The sequence below is a fragment of the Nyctereutes procyonoides genome, unplaced genomic scaffold, assembly GCF_905146905.1.
Source record: "Nyctereutes procyonoides isolate TBG_1078 unplaced genomic scaffold, NYPRO_anot_genome, whole genome shotgun sequence".
In the NCBI taxonomy this organism is placed as follows: Eukaryota; Metazoa; Chordata; class Mammalia; order Carnivora; family Canidae; genus Nyctereutes; species Nyctereutes procyonoides.
Window position 1 is genome coordinate 14424335 of NW_026575146.1, and position 22651 is coordinate 14446985.

At 41.6% G+C, this 22651-nt stretch overlaps 1 protein-coding gene across 3 annotated transcripts in view; it reads right to left on the reverse strand.

Moving 5' to 3' along the window:
* The window catches only part of EZR (ezrin), a 51047-nt gene that overhangs the window by 23750 nt on the left and 4646 nt on the right, over nucleotides 1-22651 (reverse strand). For 2 of the 3 annotated variants that reach the window (XM_055310299.1, XM_055310298.1), the window contains one exon: nucleotides 954-1037. In XM_055310299.1, coding sequence (XP_055166274.1) covers nucleotides 954-1037 — 84 coding nt within the window. Of the gene's footprint in view, nucleotides 1-953; nucleotides 1038-22651 lie in introns of those variants that run through there. The other variant, XM_055310300.1, reaches the window with a different exon arrangement.

Here is a 22651-nt window from a genome sequence, read left to right on the forward strand (position 1 = left end):
GGAAAGCCTGGCGTGCACACCCCAGCACCACTGCTGGCTCCTGCGGCTGCTCTAGAGCTGGCTGACACATGAGGGGCCGAGGCGGCGGGGAATATATTAACCTACTGGGTGCTCACTTTTGGGGGTAAGGAGGTACAATGAAGCATCGGAAGGAGTCACTGATACCTTCTAAATGTGCTAGAATTCTACCTCCCATATTTCCCAATCAGCACCCAATCCAATTTCCAGGTTTGGTGCTAGGGTACAGAACATCACTTCTATCAGTGGGGCCTCTCAGGGAGGCAGGTTATCGCTCAAGGGAATGCAAACTCATGTCTGCTCCTGTTGCCCTCTTGGATCCTTGGCCCCAGAGCAGAATTTACTCAGCTCAGAGAAGCAGATTGTGTTCTCAAACTTGGAACTGTTCCATGGAAGAGTTATCACAGCTTTCTAGCTTGCTCACGATTATCAAAACTCTGCATTCACCTCAGGTCTCAAGAAGAAATACAGAAGTATATACATGTGATCTGTTGCCCTAGCTCAAGCTAGGGAGGATCATCTGCTGACTCCTGAGTGTGCTCACAGATGCCACACTTGGAGATGGAACCTGTGGCCTACTTGATTCCAGGCAGTGTCAGGCCCTCACTGCACCCTGACCTGCTGACCAGATGGCAGGACATCAACATCGCTGGGTGACCGTGAACACCCCTGTGGGTGGGTGGATGGGAGCTAGAGCTTTTGAATGTGGCACTGTGCTGGAGAAGACTTCAGAGAATTCTGTATGTTTCTTTTCATAAGGGTGTGAACAGGAACTCCTGCAGAGTGTTTAGGATGGGTGAACCCCCTGGATGGAGGGGAAATGTCCTCCTCCACAAAGAGAAGCAAGCTAACCAATACATTCTGCAAAATGTCCAGATTTGAAAAAAAAAAAATTTCCTAAATGGGAATTCTCTCCTAAGCTCATAGAGACCAACCTGATCAAAAAGCTGTTTTCCTGTTGTATTTGGCTGGATGGCGAACTCCAGCTCCGCATCCATGGTGGTAACTCGGACGTTGATCTAAAAACAAAAAACAGAACAAAACGAATTACACTTAACTAAGTGTTCCTTCCTAATAAGTTTTCTGAACCTTCCACAAAAACTCAAAGCTACTTAGCAACACAGCAAGAGTAAATTCCCCCACTGACATCCATTTTCATGCTGTCACGACATGCACACACTTACACACATTCATGCACACACACACTGTAGCCGGCGGTAGATGGGTGCGGAGTCTCAGCACATTCACAGCTTGGACTCAAGGGTATACCAAATTTGTTTTAATAAAAGCACACTCACACTTTGGTCTAAGCTGTTTTTCTACAAAAATACACTGATAACCATTAATGTAGTTTTCTGTGTACCAGCTGTTTTTTTTTTTTTTTTAACCAGCTCGTATTGACCCTCATGACAGCCAAGGAAGGCACCGTGGGGTGGTATGCTGCCTTGAGGATTCAGAGAAGGAGCGATATATACCAGCATGTTCAGAAACACTGGCAACTAAATAGTGAAAAGGGAAATGGTCAGACGACTAAAGACCCATCAGAGAGAACGTCCCGCCGCAATTTAAAATGCCAGTTATGAAGATGGTTAAAACGTGGAAAATTGCTTCAGAAATGAAAGACATGACAAGCAAAATGGTACACACCCCCTCGCTGCAAACCTGCAAGCCTCTAGGCAGAGGACGGAAGTAAAATGTGGGGACGGATGTATCATGGGATGGCCAGGTCACAAGGTGACCACACTGAGACGTGGGTGAGGAGGAAGCAGCCTTAAAGAAGTCTCTAACTTGCACTAAGTTTAAAAAATTCACTTGAAGGTAATTTTCAAATCACTTGAGAAAACTCAAAACTGACAAATCTTTGTATCACTGTCCCAAAGGAAAACACCACAGCCACACAGCAACGGTAATCCTCAAGATTAAGAAACGTTTTTCAAGAGAAATATGTAAGTAGCTGGATACACATATACCCTAAATTCTTCCTGACTTGGAGGTAAACATCACGAGGACATAATAACAGGGCCAAGACTTTGCTGACAGAGGTCCACAGGTCCAGCTAGTGCGCAACACACATTCAGCACACACTGCTATGTTAGGAACAAAATCCATCTTCATGGATTGTTTCTTCTAACCTTCAAGACTGATAAGAAATATTCTGACACAAATCCACTGTATTTTAAAGGTTCTCTGACAGCAAAGACAAATGAGGCATAATTTTCCAGGATTTCAAGAAAAGTCTCCTCTCCAATATCAAGTCTACAAATTAAAGAATTCAAGCTTACACAGAAGATGAGGCATATTTTAAATTCTCCGATTAAGATATAAAAACTTAAGTTTCTTTCTTTTCCTGCTGGCAATAATTTTTTTTAAATCACAAAATGGCTGTTATGAAGTATAAAAGATATTTCTTAATTATGGTCGTCCTAAATGCACATATTATTAGAGATGAAAAAACAGCCCCAAAGTCAAATATTCCAGGAGACAAATGCAGCTCCAGTTACACATTCATAAGCCTACAAAAATATATCACACCCAAAACCGGGTTGGTTGGGTGGGGGGTGGGGGTTGCTCACAAATACAGGACCTTAGATTCGCTTTGCTGATTAACTGACTGCAAACTGATTAACAGGAATATAGAAAAAGACTATTTCTAAGGTTTGGATCAGGTTCACATTTGACTCAAAGTTGATATAACTCCTTAAAAAACCAAAGAGGATGGATGTAACAAGCCAGTAGTAAGTAAACCTCTTGAAAATTAAGCATGATGAGACGGTTTCCCTAACCTCTATAAACCACACCTGCCACCATGAAGACCCCATCTGCCATCTGCTGCTCCAACATGGCCATGCTGCCAAGTTCTGGTTGGTCTGGCCTTCTCAGAGAATCCTTTCTGTGAGCTCCAACACCCACAGGCTACCATGAAGCCTGATACATAGCTTCAAATGGAGATGGGAAGCCTGACGATCAGGTTAAGTTTTTCTGGCATTGCAATAATAAACACAATTCAGACAAATAGGAAGTAGGTTTTTCTCCATTGTTTGGTCCCTTGGCCTTGTCAAAAGGAATAATTCCCAGATCTGATCTGGGGACACATCAGGACTTTCCTTATTTGCAAAAATGCCCCTAAAATTAAAAGTCTAGTCAATTTTATTGATGTATATGTATATTCACATAGAGTGCATGCTCTACCACTCCGAGCTAAAAGGCTGAGAGGAGAGGACTCATGAATCTACCCAACACGTGAGGAACAATGTGTTGGCAGCTGTGAGGAACAATGTGTTGGCAGCCTGTGGCGCAACTGCTCCACATCATGGGTACACATGTACCTGCACTAGTCCCGATGTCCTAGTCTCAAGTGAGACTAGTCCCTGCACAGAGGGTGTGACTGGCACGCTGGGCGCAGGCATTCCTTCTACAAGACTATCGAGGACATCCATGACCCCACCTCCTCCTAAACACAGGTGTCCCCAGTCGCTGGGGGAATCTAAAAGTGCCCCCCCACACCATTTCCACATGCTGAGGAGAGGGGAGGATGCTACCCAGACTAAGGACCACAACAGGGCACTGCCTTCATCAGGTCAAAGAGTTGAGTTTACAAAGCCTGCTAAGATTATTTTCAACTTTAAAGATATTTAAAAATGAAATACTGAAATATAACATAAACCTCTATCAGTGTTTAAAATGAAGCATTCACAAGGGCACCTAGGTGGTTCCATCAGTTAAGCATCTGTCTTCAGCTCAGGTCATGATCCCAGGGTCCTGGGATCAAGCCCCAGGTCAGGATCCTCACTCAATGGAGAGTCTGCTTCTCCCTCTGCCTCTCCCCCTGCTCGTGCTCACTCTCTCTCACAAATACATAAAATCTTAAAAAAAATAAAATAAAATGAAGCATTTACTCAGATGGACCATTTATATACATTTTGATCCACTTATCCAGGAGCTTTCAAAGAAATCAGACCTTTAGCAACTAAGAAAATGTATCTAAAACCCAACTCTCCTTTTCTGAGAGAGAGAGAGGGATCGCACACACACAAACATAACAAGCTCTCACAAGAGCAAACAGGTGGCAGGGGCAGGAGAGGGAAAGGAGTTCACAAACAGGCTCCACGCCCAGCAGAGGTTGACAGGACACTGGGCTTGATCTCAGGACCCAGATCATGACCTGAGCCAAAATGAAGAGTCGGGTATTTAACTGACTGAGCCACCCAGGCGCCCCCCAACTCTCCTTTTTAATTATCTTTGTCTTAAATTTCCATAGTAAGTGGGACGCCTGGGTGGCTCAATGGTTGAGCATCTACCTTCGGCCCAGGGCATGATCCTGGGGTCCTAGGATTGAGTCCCGCATTGGGCTCCCCGCGGGGAGCCTGCTTCTCCCTCTGCCTGCCTCTTATGAATAAATAAAATCTCTCTAAAAAAAAAAAAAGTTAAATTTCCATAGTAAGCAATCTTTTTAGAACTTGGATGGAAGCTGACGCCCATTATCTGCAACGCTGCCACAGAAATCAAGTGGGTTTGTAGGGTCCTGCATGATGAATGTGAGGATGGTCCCACAAAGACCCCAGAGGTCCACAGGCTTAAAACATACCACCACACACATCCAAACCACATGCAAAGGCGAGGGGGGGGGGAAGAATGTGTGGTTTGCAATTTTTATTGTCTTGGTAATTACCCCCACTTCTTATCAAAGGCAACATCTGCTGAAGACAACAAAATCCCGTAGTAATAGAGTACCCAGTTAGTCACTGAAAATGTAACCCCAAAAGGCAGTGTTTCTCTCAGGTCCGACAAAATATTGAAAACCTGTTAAACATTCTGCTTTGTTTGGGGATGATGATGGTTAAAGTTCAGTTTTGCTCACATACCTCCACTGAATACACAGGCATTCACATACACAAGCGTGCGTGCACGTACACACACACATCATGCAGATGACAGTGTAGGGTAGTTTAATAATTCAGTTTTCTTCCACATGCTGAGACAAAGCCATGCTGAAAGTTCTACTAAAAGTTCTAAAATGTTAGAACACAGAAGGAACCAGACTTAACTGCATCCTGCTGTGTGTAATGGGAATTCATAAATAAGTTTAGATAATGGAGTTAACGATAGGTTTTTAAACTCCACAGATTAAAAATAATGAGGTCTTCCTCTGGCTATATACTGTATCAGAATTTTAGAGTAAGAGGACTTGTCTTAGACCCAAGTCAAGAAAACACACTAATGAAGATACCTGAACCATCCAGGGAAATGAGGTTCTAATGAATCTAATGCCTATTTTCCACACTGGTCACATTTCGCGCAAAAAAAAAAAAAAATCTTTCTTCTTTTTGCCCCAGTAGCCTTAGTAGGGAAATTGTGCTTTCATTTCAGTAAGACAGGTGAGTTTTTGATTATCAGAGTGTCAGTATATCTGCTGGGATCTGAAAGAAATGTTTTAGAAACAAAAATCTAAATGAACTTAAGTTCATTTCTAAAATATGAATAAACTACCAGCAAAAATTCTTAGAACTAAGCAAAATGCCACGTGTGCTTTCTTTGCATGACTGTGACTACTGTCCCCCAGGTATATGCACCGCGCCTCTAGAGAATGCACAGGATATGCGATGCAGGAATTTAACACAAAAACCTACCTTTGCCTTAGTTAATGAAGTTAATGCAAATCTAATTGTAATGTTGTCTCTGTCCTCCCTCTGCTTAATAATCTACTCTAAAAAATTCTATTTGCTGTTCTTACGGGTTAGCTCAGCTCAAGACTGTGACACCATACGCCGAAGAATTTCACTGTTCCCAGCCAGCCCTAGCTAGCAGGCACCTGGCATGCCCTTGGAGCTCACTCACTCCACAAGGACCAATCAAATACCTACTGGGTGCCCCGGGCACCTTGAGGGCCCTGGGACAGAGGGAGTCAGACTTCCTCTGACCTTCAGTCACTTACAACATAAGAGAGACATGTTTTGAATAGCTCTCATTCACCATAGTTGTTTCCAAATGGGCCCAAGTACTAGAATCCCCAGAGCAGCCTTACAAACACCCAAAAGTTTCTGGGCCTTAGCCCAAGAACCTATATTTTTTAAAGCCAAACAAAAGATTCTGAGGACCCACTGCACTCAGGGATCACTGAAACAGTGAAGAGAATGCAGCCAAAGGGACCTGGGTTTGAGAGCTGGTGCTGCAGCCTGAGGACTTCCTCCCACTGGGCCTCACCCCCTGAACTGCAAGCCAAGGGTCTGGACTAGAAGTCCTGAGGTCCTTCTGCCTCTGAAATGCTTGGTCTAAAGTCCAACAGCACAAGGGGACATGTCGGGGTGCAACCAAATGTAGCACTGTGAGAATAGGTGGGTAGACTCCTTCTTAAGGAAGGTGTGTGGATGGACTGCGAAGATTCCTAAGAAAAATAGCTGTGTGATACTACTAAAAGCTGGCTAGGGGAGTGTTTTCATAGGTAAAAAGAAAAGCTCACACCTATTTTCACATTTCCAGGAGGCAAAATGCAGTTCTCTGGCTGGACACAGAGTAGTACAGGTTTTATTGCTCCAATGCAACTGACCTCTTTTTTTCCAATAAGAGAATGTAAAGGTGTTAAACTACAATCTGGTTTTTAATAAACTCAGTAACAATTTACACTTTTAAAACAAATCAACTGTCCCCTCTGCTAACTCCCCCCCCAAAATTGAGCAATCATGAGCACAGGCCTGAGCACAGGTAGGCGGCCAAGACCTACCTCCCTAAGCAATCCCTGCCCAGTGGGCCACATCCGGAAGAAAGCACTTCCCCTCATTTGTAAAATGAAGTACTGTAACTAAAAATGTTTTATCTGTAAGGATTCTCCCAACTCTAACATTCTGGAACTTAAAAATCATCTGAGTGGCTTCTCACACCATCCAAGTCCATGGCTGTGCTGGTCTCTGGAATGTCATCTGACCTTCAGAGAAGAGAGGGGGCAAAGAGGTGACACAAAGGGGGCTATTTTGAGGTCACATAAGTTAAGGCTGGTTCTGTTTCCTTCTTTAACAGAAAGAATTTTGAGTGTCTTTGCTATGTTAATGTCTTTGTCACAAAATCCCTGGATGGCGGCCTCGTCAGGATCCTCCAAACTAGTCTACCCACAGAATATCCCAAAGGACCAGGAGGGTTTAGAATACAGTTTGGAAAACATGATTTCTGAATCTTCCCAGTTTAATTTTATCAAAATAATACCCAAAATGCATTCTAAGAGTCTGAGAGATGTAAAACAGAGCTGATGATGAAATACTGTTTCACTTTCTAACCTATGTATGACTGCTGGATTTGGTGCTGCCAAAGGACCTCCTGGTTCTTTCCCTTGTTTGAGTAAATAAATCCAGTCTTAGGAAATGCCCATTTCCTTCTGAAATACTTTAAAGAAAGTTGATTTAAAATTACCTCTCTAATCACACTTTTTGCAGAATAAACTCATACCATACTAAAGACCAAGACAAGAAGGAAACATTCAAAAGACCAATTCCTCCACAAACTTTATAGGCCAACAAGCAGGTATGTCTGCTTGGACAAGGCAATCCAATCTCATTTTAGGAGCCAAAATGCTACAGGGGGGAAAGAAAGTTTACAGAGATTTTCCTATATACTTAAGAATCAGGAAAACTATTTAAAATAGAAAGGGAAATACAAATGATTGCATTCTAATGTTTGAATTTCAGGCAGTGGATTCAGTGATAACAGATTAGTCTCAATACTATCGCACCTGCATTTACTAAAAAATTAGTCTGAGTAGAACTATCCAAAGCACCACCAAGATTACACTGAGAGCTTGACCTTTCATAATCACTTCAAAATGTCAACACTGTTTTCCAACATTCCAGCCCTCTCCCAAAGGTGCCCCTTCAGCAATTTCCAACAGCTTTCAAATATTTGGATAAGACCTTTCAAATACTTAGAAATGCTCTGATAGGAAGTAGATAGAGTAAACATTCTCCTACAAATGGGGGAAGCAGGGGAGTGGGTCAAGGAGAAATTCTCACAACAGATAATTAATGAGTCATAACAATTTTCTGAGATACTATTTTGGTTCACATAACTGAATAGAGACTATTGTATTTTGATTTTCATTTGAGTCATTATGTGCTTTTTAATAACAGCTTTGTTGAAATATACCTTACACATAATTCACCCATTTGAAACGTGCAATTCAGTGGTTTTCAGTAGAGTTATGCAACCAGCACCACTATCTAATTTTAGAGCATTTCATTTCCCTCAAAGAAACCTGGTGCCCATTAGCAGTCACCCCTCCCAATACTCTTCCTCCCTCGCCCTGAGAACCACCCATCTACAGTTTGTCTCCATGGATTACCCTGTTCTTGACACTACTCATAAACATGTGGCCTTTTGCCACTGCCTTCCATCACTTAGCCTGTTTTCCAGATTCATTCATATTATATAGGCTGTACCAGTGCTCCATTCCTTTTTTATTGCCAAATATTCCACTGCACAGATACATCACTTTTATTTATCCATTCATCAGCTGATGGACATTCAGGTTGAGTATCTTAGTAACTAGCTCATGTTGCTTCAGTGATGTAAAATATGAAACAGCTAGAAAACAAGGTGTTTGACATAATGTGGTATTCAATTGATATGAATAAAAATTCTTTGGTGGGAAACAAAGAAAAGAAAATGAATTTATTTTAAAAGTTTTATTTTTATTTTTTTGTAAAGATTTTATTTATTCATGAGAGACCCACACTGAGAGAGAGACAGAGACACAAGAGACAGAGACACAGGCAGAGGAAGAAGCAGGCTCCATGCAGGTAGCCTGATGTGGGACTCGATCCCAGGTCTCCAGGATCATCAGGCCCTGGGCTGAAGGCAGCGCTGAACTGCTGAGCCACCTGGGCTGCCCTAAAAGGTTTTACTTTTTAAGTTAATTTCCACAGACCCAATGTGAGGCTTGAACCCACAACCAAGATCAAGAGTCTGATCTTGGACTGGCTCCAGTGACTGAGCCAGTCAGGCAACTCAGGAAAACTAATTTTAAAAAATATTTAAATTTAAATTTACTGTTTTTAGTTGTAAATGAAAATACTGTCTTCAGGAAGAAGATCCCAGTTGTCAAACAAACTAATGTGAACACAGTAGAAAACACTCTGAATCCTTTCCCAGGCTTATTTTCCTGAAGCCAGCAGTCTTTCTAGCCATCACAAATTCTAGGTGATTACTTCACCCCACAAATGAGGAAAGGGCACTGAGAGCTGTCCCACCGAGGAGCAGAGGTGAGAACCCAGGCTCTTGCTCAGGGTTCTCCCAAGTAAATCATGTTCTTTTCCTAATTTTAAGCAGGGGCTGAGTCTTCCGTTCCACACTGAACTTCAATGGTGCCAAGCATGCTACAGGTAGCTACTCAATTTAGGTACCAATATACATGATATTAAATGATTTTATGATTTTAAATGAACATTACCTTTATATTTTAGACTTTCCTGGATTAACAAACGCCTCCAGAGCCCTGTCCATTACTACACCGAGAGACGTGGCAATAGCAGACATGTTTTACAAAGTCTTGTGTCTCTTAGTAATCGTTTGGGAAATACAGCCAGCTGCCCCTTATAAACTATTCCCTGGGCCCTCAGTGCTCCTTGGAGGCAGTGGTTCTCAAACCTGAACATGCAGAAGAATCACCTGAAGAGCTTGTTGACTCAGTTTTTTGGGCCCCAGGCCCAGAGAGTCTCTGACTCAGTAAGTTGGGATGGAGCCCATAAGTCTACAGCTCTACCAAGCTCACAGGTAAGGCCACCCCAGGAGAGCCACTGCTCTCATCAGGGAAAGAGATTACTATCCCAAACATACAAAAAGCCACAGCACCTTTTGGCAAAATTAATGCATTTACGGTTACTATTTATATATAATCCATCATATGAAAATCTTTGTTAAATTTTCATTCACTAAAACTGGAGTACAGTTACAGACCTGTGCCTGCATATCCCATAGACTCCATATCCCAGCAGTACCCTATTTGGTGGTCTCTCTGGATCTTAATCTTATCTTTAAGATAAAAATCAGGGGATCCCTGGGTGGCGCAGCGGTTTGGCGCCTGCCTTTGGCCCAGGGCGCGATCCTGGAGACCCGGGATCGAATCCCACGTCAGGCTCCCAGTGCATGGAGCCTGCTTCTCCCTCTGCCTGTGTCTCTGCCTCTCTCTCTCTCTCTCTCTCTCTCTCTCTCTCTGTGACTATCATAAATAAATTTTAAAAAAAAATTAAAAAAAAATAAGATAAAAATCAGGTCATTATGAACAATACTCCAACTCAATAAATCCTAATATCAGCTATGACACGCAGCGGTTCTCTCTCACATTTGCTGGCTAACAAATAGAGAGCTTCTGTAAAACATTACCATTAACTTAGCAAACCTGCATCAGCTTAGTGCAGAAATGCAGACACATGAATTCAGCCAAAGAAAGCAAAGTCAGAAAGCCATTAGGGCAAGTGGATTTTATTTTTTAGTTTTTCTCTCTCCTAGTCACCAGCCCTTTTTAGGAGGTCAAAGTAAAGGCTACTATTTGAAAAGGTAACTTTGTTTCCTCCTATGATGTAAAATGTTTCTCTTAGTTAAAATGGGCATTGCTGCTCCCAGTAACAATGTTTATATAAACAACAAAACTATACAGAACTAGCTGCCCCTGAAAATTCATTGACCATATTTTACATTGTTATAGTTTCTAATAAGCATAATTAGACCCCAACTTTTATTCAAGAAAGGCAGTCCAGAAACCACCCTGTTGTACACCATTCCTTTAAGAATAGAGAGGCCAAAGGAAAACCAACAGGTTGCTATGGGGAGGTATTTTCCAAAATAGCAAAACACTGCAGTACAGAGAGAGGACAAGTAAAATAGAAGTGAGGTCTTTAAAATATGATTTTGCATTAAATGAAGTAAAGGCCATAGTGACCTGACACTGCACTGGCAAAAGCACCACCACCATCATCCTGGGTTCCCTCCTCTCCTTCAACATTCCCACTACCAGAGGGAGCCACAGGTCACCACATGCCCAGAGCAGGCTGGACTCAAAGTTTAAAATTCCAGAGATAGATGTTTAAGTGTTAGTTCCTAATACCAGACTTCTTGAGGTTTACTGACCTTTAGATAATGTGAAAATAATAGTAAAAATACACCTCACTAATAAGATACTGCTAATGACAAATCTGTAAATCCATGGATAATGACTTACAATATTGCTGTTTTCTTTCAAGCGCCTGTTTCTTACACCTAAACTGTACCAAACTGCATCATTGTATAATCTCTTTCAAGATGAAAGAGACAGAGTAGCAGTGAACAAACTGGCTTGATTGTTAGGCGTTGGAAAATTTTCAGATGCCAAAGAAAACTGGTCACCTAGCTTTGCAAATGCAAAAAGTCTGGAACTAATGAGAACAAAAATGGTCAGGCAGTTCAGTAAAAATTCTGTGCATCGTAGTTTTGTCTGTAGCACAGCAACCACTGAAGACAGATGGGTAGAATAGATCTAAAGCTCACCTTTTTTTTTTTAAAGCTTACCTTTTGATAAAAGTTCTCAAATAGTTATACAAAACTAGGACAATAAACTAGCCTTTTATTGCCTAGTAATAATAATAAAATCATCAAATGTTAGGGCTGACAAGAGTACACTTGTGACAACTCTAATAACCACTATCTAGTACTTCCACAGAGGTCAAAGTGCTGGCCCACAGTTCACAGTAATTCCTATAACCTTCCTAGGAATCACAGATGGGTGGTCCCACTATTCCTGGAAATATGAACCACTGAGTCACAGAGAAGGACTGGGTGACATGGCTGGTGCCCAGCACAGGGCTCCAGATACTCTATCCTGCTGATGGTGGTCACCTCCCCAGCAAGACAATTCAAAATTGGCTGATGCTAACAGTTAATGGAAGACTGAGAATGGGCGGGGGGGGGGGGGGGGGGGGGGGGGCGGGGATCTATCAAGAAACCAAATTAACTGCCACAATCTAGTGCCTCAGGCTGGATTAAAGCAAACCCCTGCCCTCCTCTCCTATTCCTTCTAGATAGGGTGTAAAAAAGCAGTAACTGGTCAGCATTTGCCTAGGTGCTAATTACTAATGAAAAGTATGGTCATAATCACAGAGTTAAATGACAAAAGAGCAAGCTCAACTCCATTACAAACCAAGTCGCTGTAAGTCGACTTTCTCAGTTCAGTTATCCAGTCCTTAGTTTTAGGAAATTTAAGCTTAAATTTTAACATGAAAATATGGGGGAGGCCCCTGCCTCCCACCCCAAGAGCGTCGTAACACCATGAGGTGGGCACCTACCTCATTTTAACAAAGAACTCAGTACCACTTTAAGGAATTTTGAGGGCAACTTAATCATAAAAGTGCCACATATCTATCCCTCACCTCCTTTCTTAACTTTCCTAAAGTTACATTCATCTACATGTTATATTTGATATATTTTTGTTTTATAAACGTACATGTTGTTAAGGACAACTAAACTAGTGACAAGGTCCAACTATTTTGTGGGCTGATTCTAAGTGGGTACTACTTGGTGAGGGGAAAAGTTATCCTTGTCCAACCTCTTTTCTCCCCTCTTTTAAAAATTTAAATTCAATTGGCCAACATAAAGTACATGGTTTCTGATGTAGCGTGCAATGATTTATCAGTTGCATATAAAACCCAGTGCTCATCACATCACTTTCTTTTAAAGGCTGAGGAAACAGGCCCAGAAAGGTGTATGCAACTGCCTCAACTTCTGATAATCAGCTACTAAAAATGTTTATATGTATATGGCTCTTAAATGTTATCCCTGAAACGTTGCATCTTTCAATACAAGTCAATGGTTTTTAATTCTGAAAAGTTTGTTCCAAATTCCAGGGTGAAAATTATATAAAAGTATAGATACACAGGGAAGAGCCCAGATCAACTGATATCCATCACATAATTTTAGGAGCAGGTAATGAAACCCTAGGTCTTTCTAAATGGCTCCTTCTGCCTTGGAAAGTGAGCCACTTCCTGCCCCCAGACCCACTTCCTGTCTCGCAGTGCAGCGGACAAAAAGCAGACAAACCAGTCCTGTTTGTACTCATTATAACTAGAGAAAAATCACAACCTCAGTTAGAAAGGAACTCTCTGAGCAGCCCCATTAAAAAGAAGGTCAGTTCCCTCTAACTTGAAAACTGGGCTGGGAACATTTCGTGCTGAGTCCTCGCCACCGTCCGTGGACTCAGGCTTTGACAAGTTGAAGGGTCCTCACTGTCACCCAAGCTCCACTCACCTGTGGTACAGATGACTACTGGGGCTTCCTCCTATGGGCTGAGGGCTTTTAAATCCTATTCCTCGAACCTACTAGCTCTCTAGTGAGAGTCTAAAAGCAGGAACCACCCTGACACCAGGAAAGACATGCACTCTCTGTGCAGATTCAATATGGGCACTGGACTGGGCCGTCAGGCTTCAACACCTAGCCTAGGAAAGGGGAAGAAACAATTTCTTTCCAAGACACAGATTACATCCTTCTTTTCTCCCTACTCCAAGGTCACTTTCTCTTGAGCTAATAGGCGTGTGAAGTCTTGATTCTGTAACATGTGATTTCAGTTTTGCCTGATGTGTCATACATACTTCACCAATTTAGTTCACTGAAAACGGAGGTTAATTATATCCACCAACTTAGGATCCCATAAAAGACAAAAGGGACAGGACCAACATGGCTATCACCTACTGCCTACTGCAATGATGTTTCATTCTAGGCTCATAAAATACAGGAAATTAAAGGCCTATAGATTAGACTTCACTACCCACTTGGAATGTACTGTTTTCTTTGTAAAGTTAGAAGTCTCTCAAGGGTTTTACCTTTCTAACCTGGTTGGGAGTAACTATCAAAAAATGGTAATGTCCGAGCAGTGGAATTCCTTCACTAACCTGTTGTTTTAGTGAAGGACATGTAAGCTAAATCATATTTACATCTTGTGCCATTTCCTTTATAAATCTTTGCCCCTGGTTAAGATCACATATGCAATAGGAGCACCTGACTGGCTCAGTCTGTAAAGCGTGCAACTCAATCTCGGGGTTGGGAGTTCAAGCCCACACTGGGTATAGAGATTATTTTAAAATACAAAATCTTTTTAAAAATCCCATGTGCAGTAATATTTTGTTACAGATGTGTCATACATACTTCACCAATGTAAGAAGCTTAGGCAAAATATATTTAAACCTGACCAAGAAGGCTTTACTTTGGCCATCTTTGAAAATACAGAGCAAGACTCCAATAGCTTTTTTTTAAAAAAAATCCTACTAAATCAGTAAGTTTACAAAATTCACACAGAAACAAATTTCAACAAAACTTATTTAAACTGCCCAGTGTTTCTGAAATTATACTAAAAAACAAAAACAAAATTCTCAATTTATACTTGGTTGAGATCCAGTACGTCAGGTCCAAGACAGATCACAACTACACACATAATTAATTAATGGGAGTAAGGGCCAGAGGCCCACTCAAGAGCTCCCCGCCCCCACACAAGCTCAGGTCTGCTGTGCTTGTGGCCATATCCCTCCCACCTGCCTGAGGCCCCAGTGGGGATGGCAAGCCAGCCTTCAAATTGGCTGCACAAAATCCTGTTCCAGAATGCCCCAAACTTTGCTATGCTCACTTCCAATTTTCATCTCTGCAAAAGCTGCCATTGAGGCGATGACCTATTTCCAGTCGGGGCACGGAGGGCACTGCACAACCTCCTCCCGCCAAGATCGTGGGAAACAGTGGAACTAGCTAGGAATAAACAGCTCTGTGTTTTCAAATGAACTGCAATTGTGACTGGAGGTTCCCTTGAGTAAAATATGTATGTGGGAGGTGAGACAGTCCAGATGGGGTAAAATCAGGCACTCATCTAATCAGAACACCAAAGCTCTCAAGAAAAGGGGCGTCAAGAAAAAAAAAAGAAAAGGGGCGTCTACTCAAGGATCCTCCTAGAGCAGCTCAGTAGGAGCTCGAAGGGTTCTCAGGCTCCCTCCAGGGGACTCCAGATCCCAAAGCAGAGATGTCCCTTCCCACTTGCCCTCCCACCACACTCAAACGTTTGTCCATTTGGAAAAGTGACAACATCTTTTCACCCCTATAATGTGCCTTTATAAAACAAACTTTACTTTGTAAAATTTGGAACATTCACAAAAGTAGAGAGAATGGACACCATTCCCTCTTCACGTACTTTCACGCAGCTGGACACCATTAACTTCCTAACATTCTTGATTCATCAATTCTTCCCACCAGTTTAAAATAATTTTTGCTGGCTTATTTTAGGCTGCCACAGCACCATTTCAATTGCAAAAACTTCAATACATAGCCCTAAAGAACTGAGTACGTAAGTTACTCACTGTACTTCTATCATTTTAATATTTAAAATTCAATCAATATTCAATTATCCCCCATTGTCTCAAAAAATCTTTTTAGGAACACCTGGGTGGTTCAGTGGTTGAGCGTCTGCCTTTGGTTCTGGGGACCCAGTCCCACATCGGGCCCCCTTCAAGGAGCCTGCTTCTCCCTCTGCCTATGTCTCTGCCTCTGTCTCTCATGAATAAATAAAACCTTAAAAAATATATATTTTTACAGTTGAATTGTTCAAATTGTCTTATGCCCTCTGCAGCCTTGTCATCACCCTGTATTTCCAAACTGCCCTGTTTGGCCAGTTTCTTAACAAACATCAAGTTTTCCCCACCCTATCTCCCCATCTAAGTCCCACTTAAAAGTCTCACCCAAATAGCAATGTATTATGTAAGCATATACTTGAACAACAAGAAGCAATATCCCTAATTATTTAACCAAGACAATGAGACACCTCAACAAGAATACTTTACTATTATACATGATGCCTTTCATAAATAAGAGGTGGTTCCAATATAATATTTACCTTCTAAGTTTTTACGCAGTGGTTTGTGGTTCAATTTTCTCCTTAAAAACATAATAAACATGGCTGGATCTCCTTCTAAGAAATATTTTTCATGAAATCTATACATGCAGTAATGATCCAAGACCCATAATACCATTCAAAAATTAAATTTAATTCAAAAAATTCAAAAAATTAAATTTCCCTGAATCTCAATATCTGAGAAATGATGATAGAATCTATGTGGGTATGACAAAGGATGACATGCTTATCATCAAACCTACTTGAAAACAAGTTCTTAGAGAAGTATCCTGGCTCACTGTCCAGTGCATGAGTGACTTACCAAACAACAGACAAAAGTAAACCACACTCTGTCCAGTCACAAGGTCAGTCTGTCCAGTGGTTTTAACTCTTCACTCAACAAAGAGTGAGAATTAAAAGCATCTCTACCTTTTGGCAAAGCCTGGATGAAAAAAACCAACAGCAGTGTTGCTATCACTCCCTGACTTTATGTTAAGGATTTGGAAGCAGGGGTTTACCCCTTTTTGTCAACCAGTGTACCTCCGGGAACTAAGAACCTGGCACACAGCAGGTACTCTAATTGTTAATGAACAAGTGAATGTTAGGGATGGGGCTGATGTTCATTGAGGGAGTAAAGGGACAAAAATGCAAGGTAAATTCTATTGCAATACCAGGCTACATGAGAAAAAAGAATGCCCATCATGAAATACAAAAGTTTTTAATCAGATAAGAATTTAGTAGTGACAAGTTGAGTCCCTCTTATACTGTCCTCGGCGCTAGGCACAGGGCCAGGAGCTTCCGGTGCCGGGATGTCCTGCCTGGCCTCAGCATAACCTCTGTGCTAGATCCCCTGGACAGTGTTTCACAGGTAAGGGGGACGGGCACAGGGACGTGAGAAGCTCACCCAGAATAGCTTCTAAGAGACAGGCATGTTTACGTACCAATAAGAAATAATTTAATAAGGCCAATAAAGAACTCAAAAGTTTGTTCCTGAAGCCAGTAATGATGGTTTTCTTTTTTAACCACTTTGCATCTTGCTTTGTGGCCAGCAAAGAAAATCACAAAAAACAAAACATAAACAACCCACAAACACACACACCCAACAAAACCAAACCCAAGTATCTAACACTGTTATAGATAGAACTAAGTTCTAGTAAGTAAAATAAAACTTACTAAAGGGTGGACAGTTGAAAGGGGTTCTATTTTAGATAGAGCTGTCTAACGAATGAATTATAAAACTATGTACAGTCAGAAATTCATACATAGACTATAGTGAGTCAAGTTAATTTCAAATTGCCAGTAATTAAAAAAACAACTCATTTATATAATCTTCTCCTTTCAACTCAGATATCAGATACAAATTGCTTTCTTTTGCTGTCCGCCAGAAGTCTGTCATCATACAATGGCTTAGCCAGTGTGACACAAGATACTACCACTTTGTCTATACAACAAAGATCTGTTGGAGCACCAGCCTTGTTTAAAATATTCCCTCAACACCACCCGTGCCTGCTCCTAGGTGACAGCAGCCTTCTCAATACCTGCCAGGCTCACAGCCTGTGATGCACCTAATATTGGCTAACAGATTATTTGCTCTTTGATTAGAAATTTTTAAAAATTGGAACAGCTGGTGTCGATCTGCTTGGAAATATTATTAGCTTTGTCATAAAATATATACAAGAACAATATATTTAAGTAATTATTTTTATCCTAAAGCAGAGGTTACCAAATTTTTCTGTGAAGGGCCAGATAAGTATTTTAGGCTTTGGGGGGCCATTGTGGTATCTGTCGCATGTTACTGTACTTTTGTTCTAAACAACTCTTTAAAAGTGTAAAAACCAGGCACCTGGGTGGCTCAGTGGTTGGGCGTCTGCCTTCAGCTCAGGTCGTGATCCCGGGAACTGGGATCCAGTCCCGCATCAGGCTCCCTGCATGGAGCCTGCTTCTCCCTCTACCTGTGTCTCAGCCTCTCTCTCTGTGTGTGCCTCTCATGAATAAATAAATATTTTTTAAAATGTGAAAACCATTCCTAGTGTGTGGCCCCTACAAAAACCAGTCACAGTCATATTTAGTCTTGACCTATACTATCCTAAAGTAAAAACAATTATTTATGATAATATCTGATTACAATTTTTTGACATAGGAACTGACTTTCAGGCAAATATAGGAAAAAATAGGATGTGGAAAGTATCTTTAAAGTTAACAAAAAGGTAAGCATAATCTGCTATACTTGCTATTACAGTTTGATCCTCATGTCCAATTGATCCCCACGATCCAATAAAAGTTGGGTCAAGGTCATTTTGCTTTTAAGGTTTGATTTTATCAAATATATTACACATTAAAAAGATAATCAATGCAGTCCTCCATGTTCTTTGAACCAGTATTACCATTTATCTATAGGTATTAAGAAGAGCCTAGAGGGAAGCCTGGGTGGCTCAGTGGTTGAATGTCTGCCTTTGGCTCTGGTTGTGATCCCAGGGTCCTGGGATTGAGTCCCACACTGGGTTCCCTGCAGGGAGCCTGCATCTCTCTCTGCCTATGTCTCTGCCTCTCCTCTCTGTGTCATTCATGAATAAATGAAATCTTAAAAAGAGAGAGAGAGAGAGAGAGAGAGAGAGAGAGAGAAGAGCCTAGAGAATGGACTGTGACTCACAACACAAGATAGAACCATCACTGACTGCTGCTGCCTTAAATGCCCTTCTGCTCTGATGCACTGGTGAGCTCCTATGCACCCCTCAACACCCACCTAAGCATCTCACTGGCTGGGAAGCTTTCCCTAGCTCTCCAAGGCACACTTCATCTTCTTCCCTATGTAGCTCCATTATCATACTTATTATACTGCATTGTAATTCTTTGCTTACATATCTGACTCCCCTATTAACTAAAAATTCCTTAATGGCAACAATCTACCTTAATTTTATAATACTACCACCTAGGATGTAATGGCATAAAACAGGACTTCAATGAATCAGGAAGGAGCCCATATGACCTCCCAGGGAATTCTGACAACTAGAAGACATAGAGGATGAGAAAGAGAGGTAAGAGTGTTCCCTTTCACTAAATAACCCATACATTTCACATTGCTGTTTTTCTTAGAAAGGCCTACTGACAAACTTTACCTGGCTAATAGCAACTAGGAAACTAAAACCCTTAGTTTTGGCTATGCGTTCCATTAAAAAATTTGTGAAGTTTTCAGAAAAAAACGTACACAAGACATACACAGAGCAGATGGCATCTGGAGACATATTTGGATTTCACAGACACAAGCTTTGTTTATTTTATGTAGATTTCTTTTCATTTAAAAATGTTACTCCCATTTTACAGATGACAAAATTGAGGTTCCTAGAAGCTAGATAGCTTGCCAAAGTACAGGTTAAATACTAAATTATGAAACTATTCTTTATATGGCTTTGCATTTTTATTTGGAAAAATTATGTTCATTAACTATATATTAAGCTTTTTTAAAAAAAGATTTTATTTACTTATGAAAGACAGAGAAAGAGGCAGAGACACATGCAGAGGGAGAAGCAGGCTCCATGCAGGGAGCCCAACATGGGACCCGATCCCGGGTCTCCAGGATCACACCCCCGGCTGAAGGTGGCGCTAAAAAGCTGGGCCATGGGGGCTGCTGGGCCACGGGGGCTAAGCATTTTTAGCCAAAAGTTTCTAAGTCGGACACACCGGTGGCTTAGGATCACCCTCGTCAGGCTCCCTGCATGGGGCCTCTTCTTCCTCTGCCTCTCTCTGTGTTGTCTCTAATAAATAAAAATCTTAAAAAAAAAAAAAGTCTCCAAGTCACATTATAGCATCATTTCTCTTCTAAAACAGAAAACAAAACAACTAGGAGTGCCTGGCTGGCTTAGTTGAAGAGTACATGACTCCTGATCTCAGGGTCCCACATCAGATGTAGAGATTACTAAATAAACTACTGAAGTCTACAATAAGATCTTCATTCTTTATGCCACAGACATGAATGGTAAGACTCTTAGAAGGAAAATAATGCAATCTTTTAGTCTCTTCAGTAAATATTCTCTAATTAGTAGTGGCAACCATACACTTAGTGCTTAACTTAAAAACTAATTGGAGCTGGGGTGCCTGGCTGGCTCTTGGTTTTGGCTCAAGTTGTGATCTTAGGGTCGTAAGACAGAGTCCCAGGTTGGGCTCCACCCTGGGCATGGAGCCTACTTAAAACACAACAACAAAAAAAGCAAAGCAAAACAAAACAAAACCAACTGGAGTAACTGGGGATTCCCCTAAGTGTAGCTACCACTGAAATGAAATAAAATATTAGGAATAACTCAAAATGCATTCACCGATTTTAAAAGCAGGCTGTGAATTTTATTGCTTCAGATTAGAGGTGAAGCAGGCATATACTGAATCAGCCTAAGAATCTTCAAAATGTCAAAGAAGCCCAGAAGTTTAAGTAAAATAGAGTAATCATAATTCAATAAGAATAGCAATATTGTTTTCCTTTCCCAAACTTTAAGTATTCATAAACTGATTAAAGTTTTTGTTAGAAATCACATTACTACTTAGGACAGTGACTAACCAGAGAAGCCAGTGTGGAAGACCAGGAGAGAAAAAGAGGAATGAGGAATGGGATCGCTCTTCCCTGCTATTTAATGAACAATGGCTGCCTCTATTTCCCCTTTAAAAACAAGAAAACCAAAATTTGAGAGAGCCCACTAGTCACTGCCAAATTAAGCTGTGCAACTGGACTCCTGCAGAGATAAGTTTGAATCAGAGATCCAATTAGACATCTTAGCTCCTGTCTTTCTGGAGTTTGAGATCCATCCAGTTATCTTCTTCATCCCCACCCCAGCCACATTCCAAATACCAGTGATGGCACCCATGGCATTTAAGTTGCAACTTCAAGAAGGCGACTCAATATCCACTCCCAAGCCTGCATGAACATTTGCCTGAATGGATGCTTTGGAATCACACTGGGTTTTGCTGTCCCCCTAAACATACCATGGGTTCTGGTCTCTGCTCACACGCAACCATCGGCATCAACCCCACCCATCAAGAGGGCCTCCCTGCATCGCAGGGATTCTGAGGGAATGAATATATAAACTACCTTTTCCTTATGAAATCAGCAGTTCCCAAAGTCTAGGGGGCCCATCAGATCCATCTGGGGAGAGCTTACTGAAAGCACCTGGCCCTAGAGATGGGGATTCAGTAGTACTGTGAGGGACCTGGGAATCTTTAGATGTCCAGAGAATTACATATGCCAAAGTTTGAAAATAAAGCATGAAAACCTAACTTTTAACTTTATGTGCGGGCAGTGTATGCACGTGTGATGAAGCTGGATTAGTTTTAGTCTATGTGAATTTAAAACACACTGTAGTTTTAAGGAAAATACTGACATTTGTATATATTTTAGGAGATTGCAATTATAAACATGGAAGAAGGCAAGGACTCCTTTCATTGATCACAGTCACAAATTTGTCAGCAAGTACAAACCAAACTCTCAACCCTCCCTCCCACACCTGGTCTTCTTCCAGGTTCCTTATCTCGGTGAATGGCACTACCATCCAACCAGTTATGCAAGCCAGACACCAGAAGTCAGCTACACTCTGCCCTCTGCACCCAATTTACCCACCAAGTCCTATCAAAGAGCTCCCAAACACATCCACTTCTCTCCATTTCCATCACACTCCCATGGTCCACGCTATTCCAAGAGTCTACCCTTGCACCTTCACCTCCTCCCTCCTACTGATATCTCTTAGTGCAGCTGAAATGACCTTTCAAAAGCCAAATCTGATCAGGTCACTTCCTTCCAATCAAAACCCTTGAGTGTTTCCCCCTGAGTTAAGTCCTGAAAATGCCCTCTTATGGCCTGCTAGGCTCTGCACAGCTGGCCTGATATTCCTCTCTAGCCATACACATTCTCATCTAGAACCCTGAACTCATCCTACTCCCCTCCCACCACAGGACCTTTGTACAAGTATCTAGTTGTTCCCTCTAGCTGTTTTGCTCTGGCCTCCCTCCTTCACCTAGTAAAGACCCCTCCATTCCTCACATTGCTTGAACAGTCATTACCTCCTGGGGTGCCTTCCTGTCTTCCCTAACGCTTCTGCCAATAACCACCACACAAACGCCATTATATGCACTCAAGTTATTCTAGGATTACTGTCTGTTCCAATCACCAGACTGTAAATCCACGACGCCAGGGAATATTTCTGTGTCTGCTCATCTTGGTAGCCTCAACTTCTAGCAGAATAATGCATAAATGCCTGAACTAATGGATGAACGTACAAATAGACTCACTGTGCCTTACAGACAGTGTGATGATAAATGACTAATCCTAGCCAGCACTTCTCACCACATGGGAAAATCTTAGCTATCTAATTCACCATCTGCCCGCGGTGAAGGAGGGATACACAGAAAACACATCCCATGTGTCCTCCTCAATTGATTGGGGGGGGGGGTGTGGTTTGCTGGAAAATGAACCAGTAGATTCAGTAAATCCTGTGTCTGTTAAAATATTTAATGGACATTAATTGTCTCATGTACCATTATGAATTAGGTACTGCCAGCAGCCCCATTTTATAGACCAGGAACCTGCAACATGAAGCTAAGAAACAAGGACTTATTCCACAGTGGGTACAGAAAAAAAATTTAGTGGAAAAGGCTATATATTCCCAGAGAGGCAAAGTAATCTCAGAAATTATCTTAACATTTTGGCACAGGGTGGAATCTTGAACATGCTTTCAGTTTTCCTACGGAAAGGAAAAATCTTTTATATTAAAAACTTTCACATCA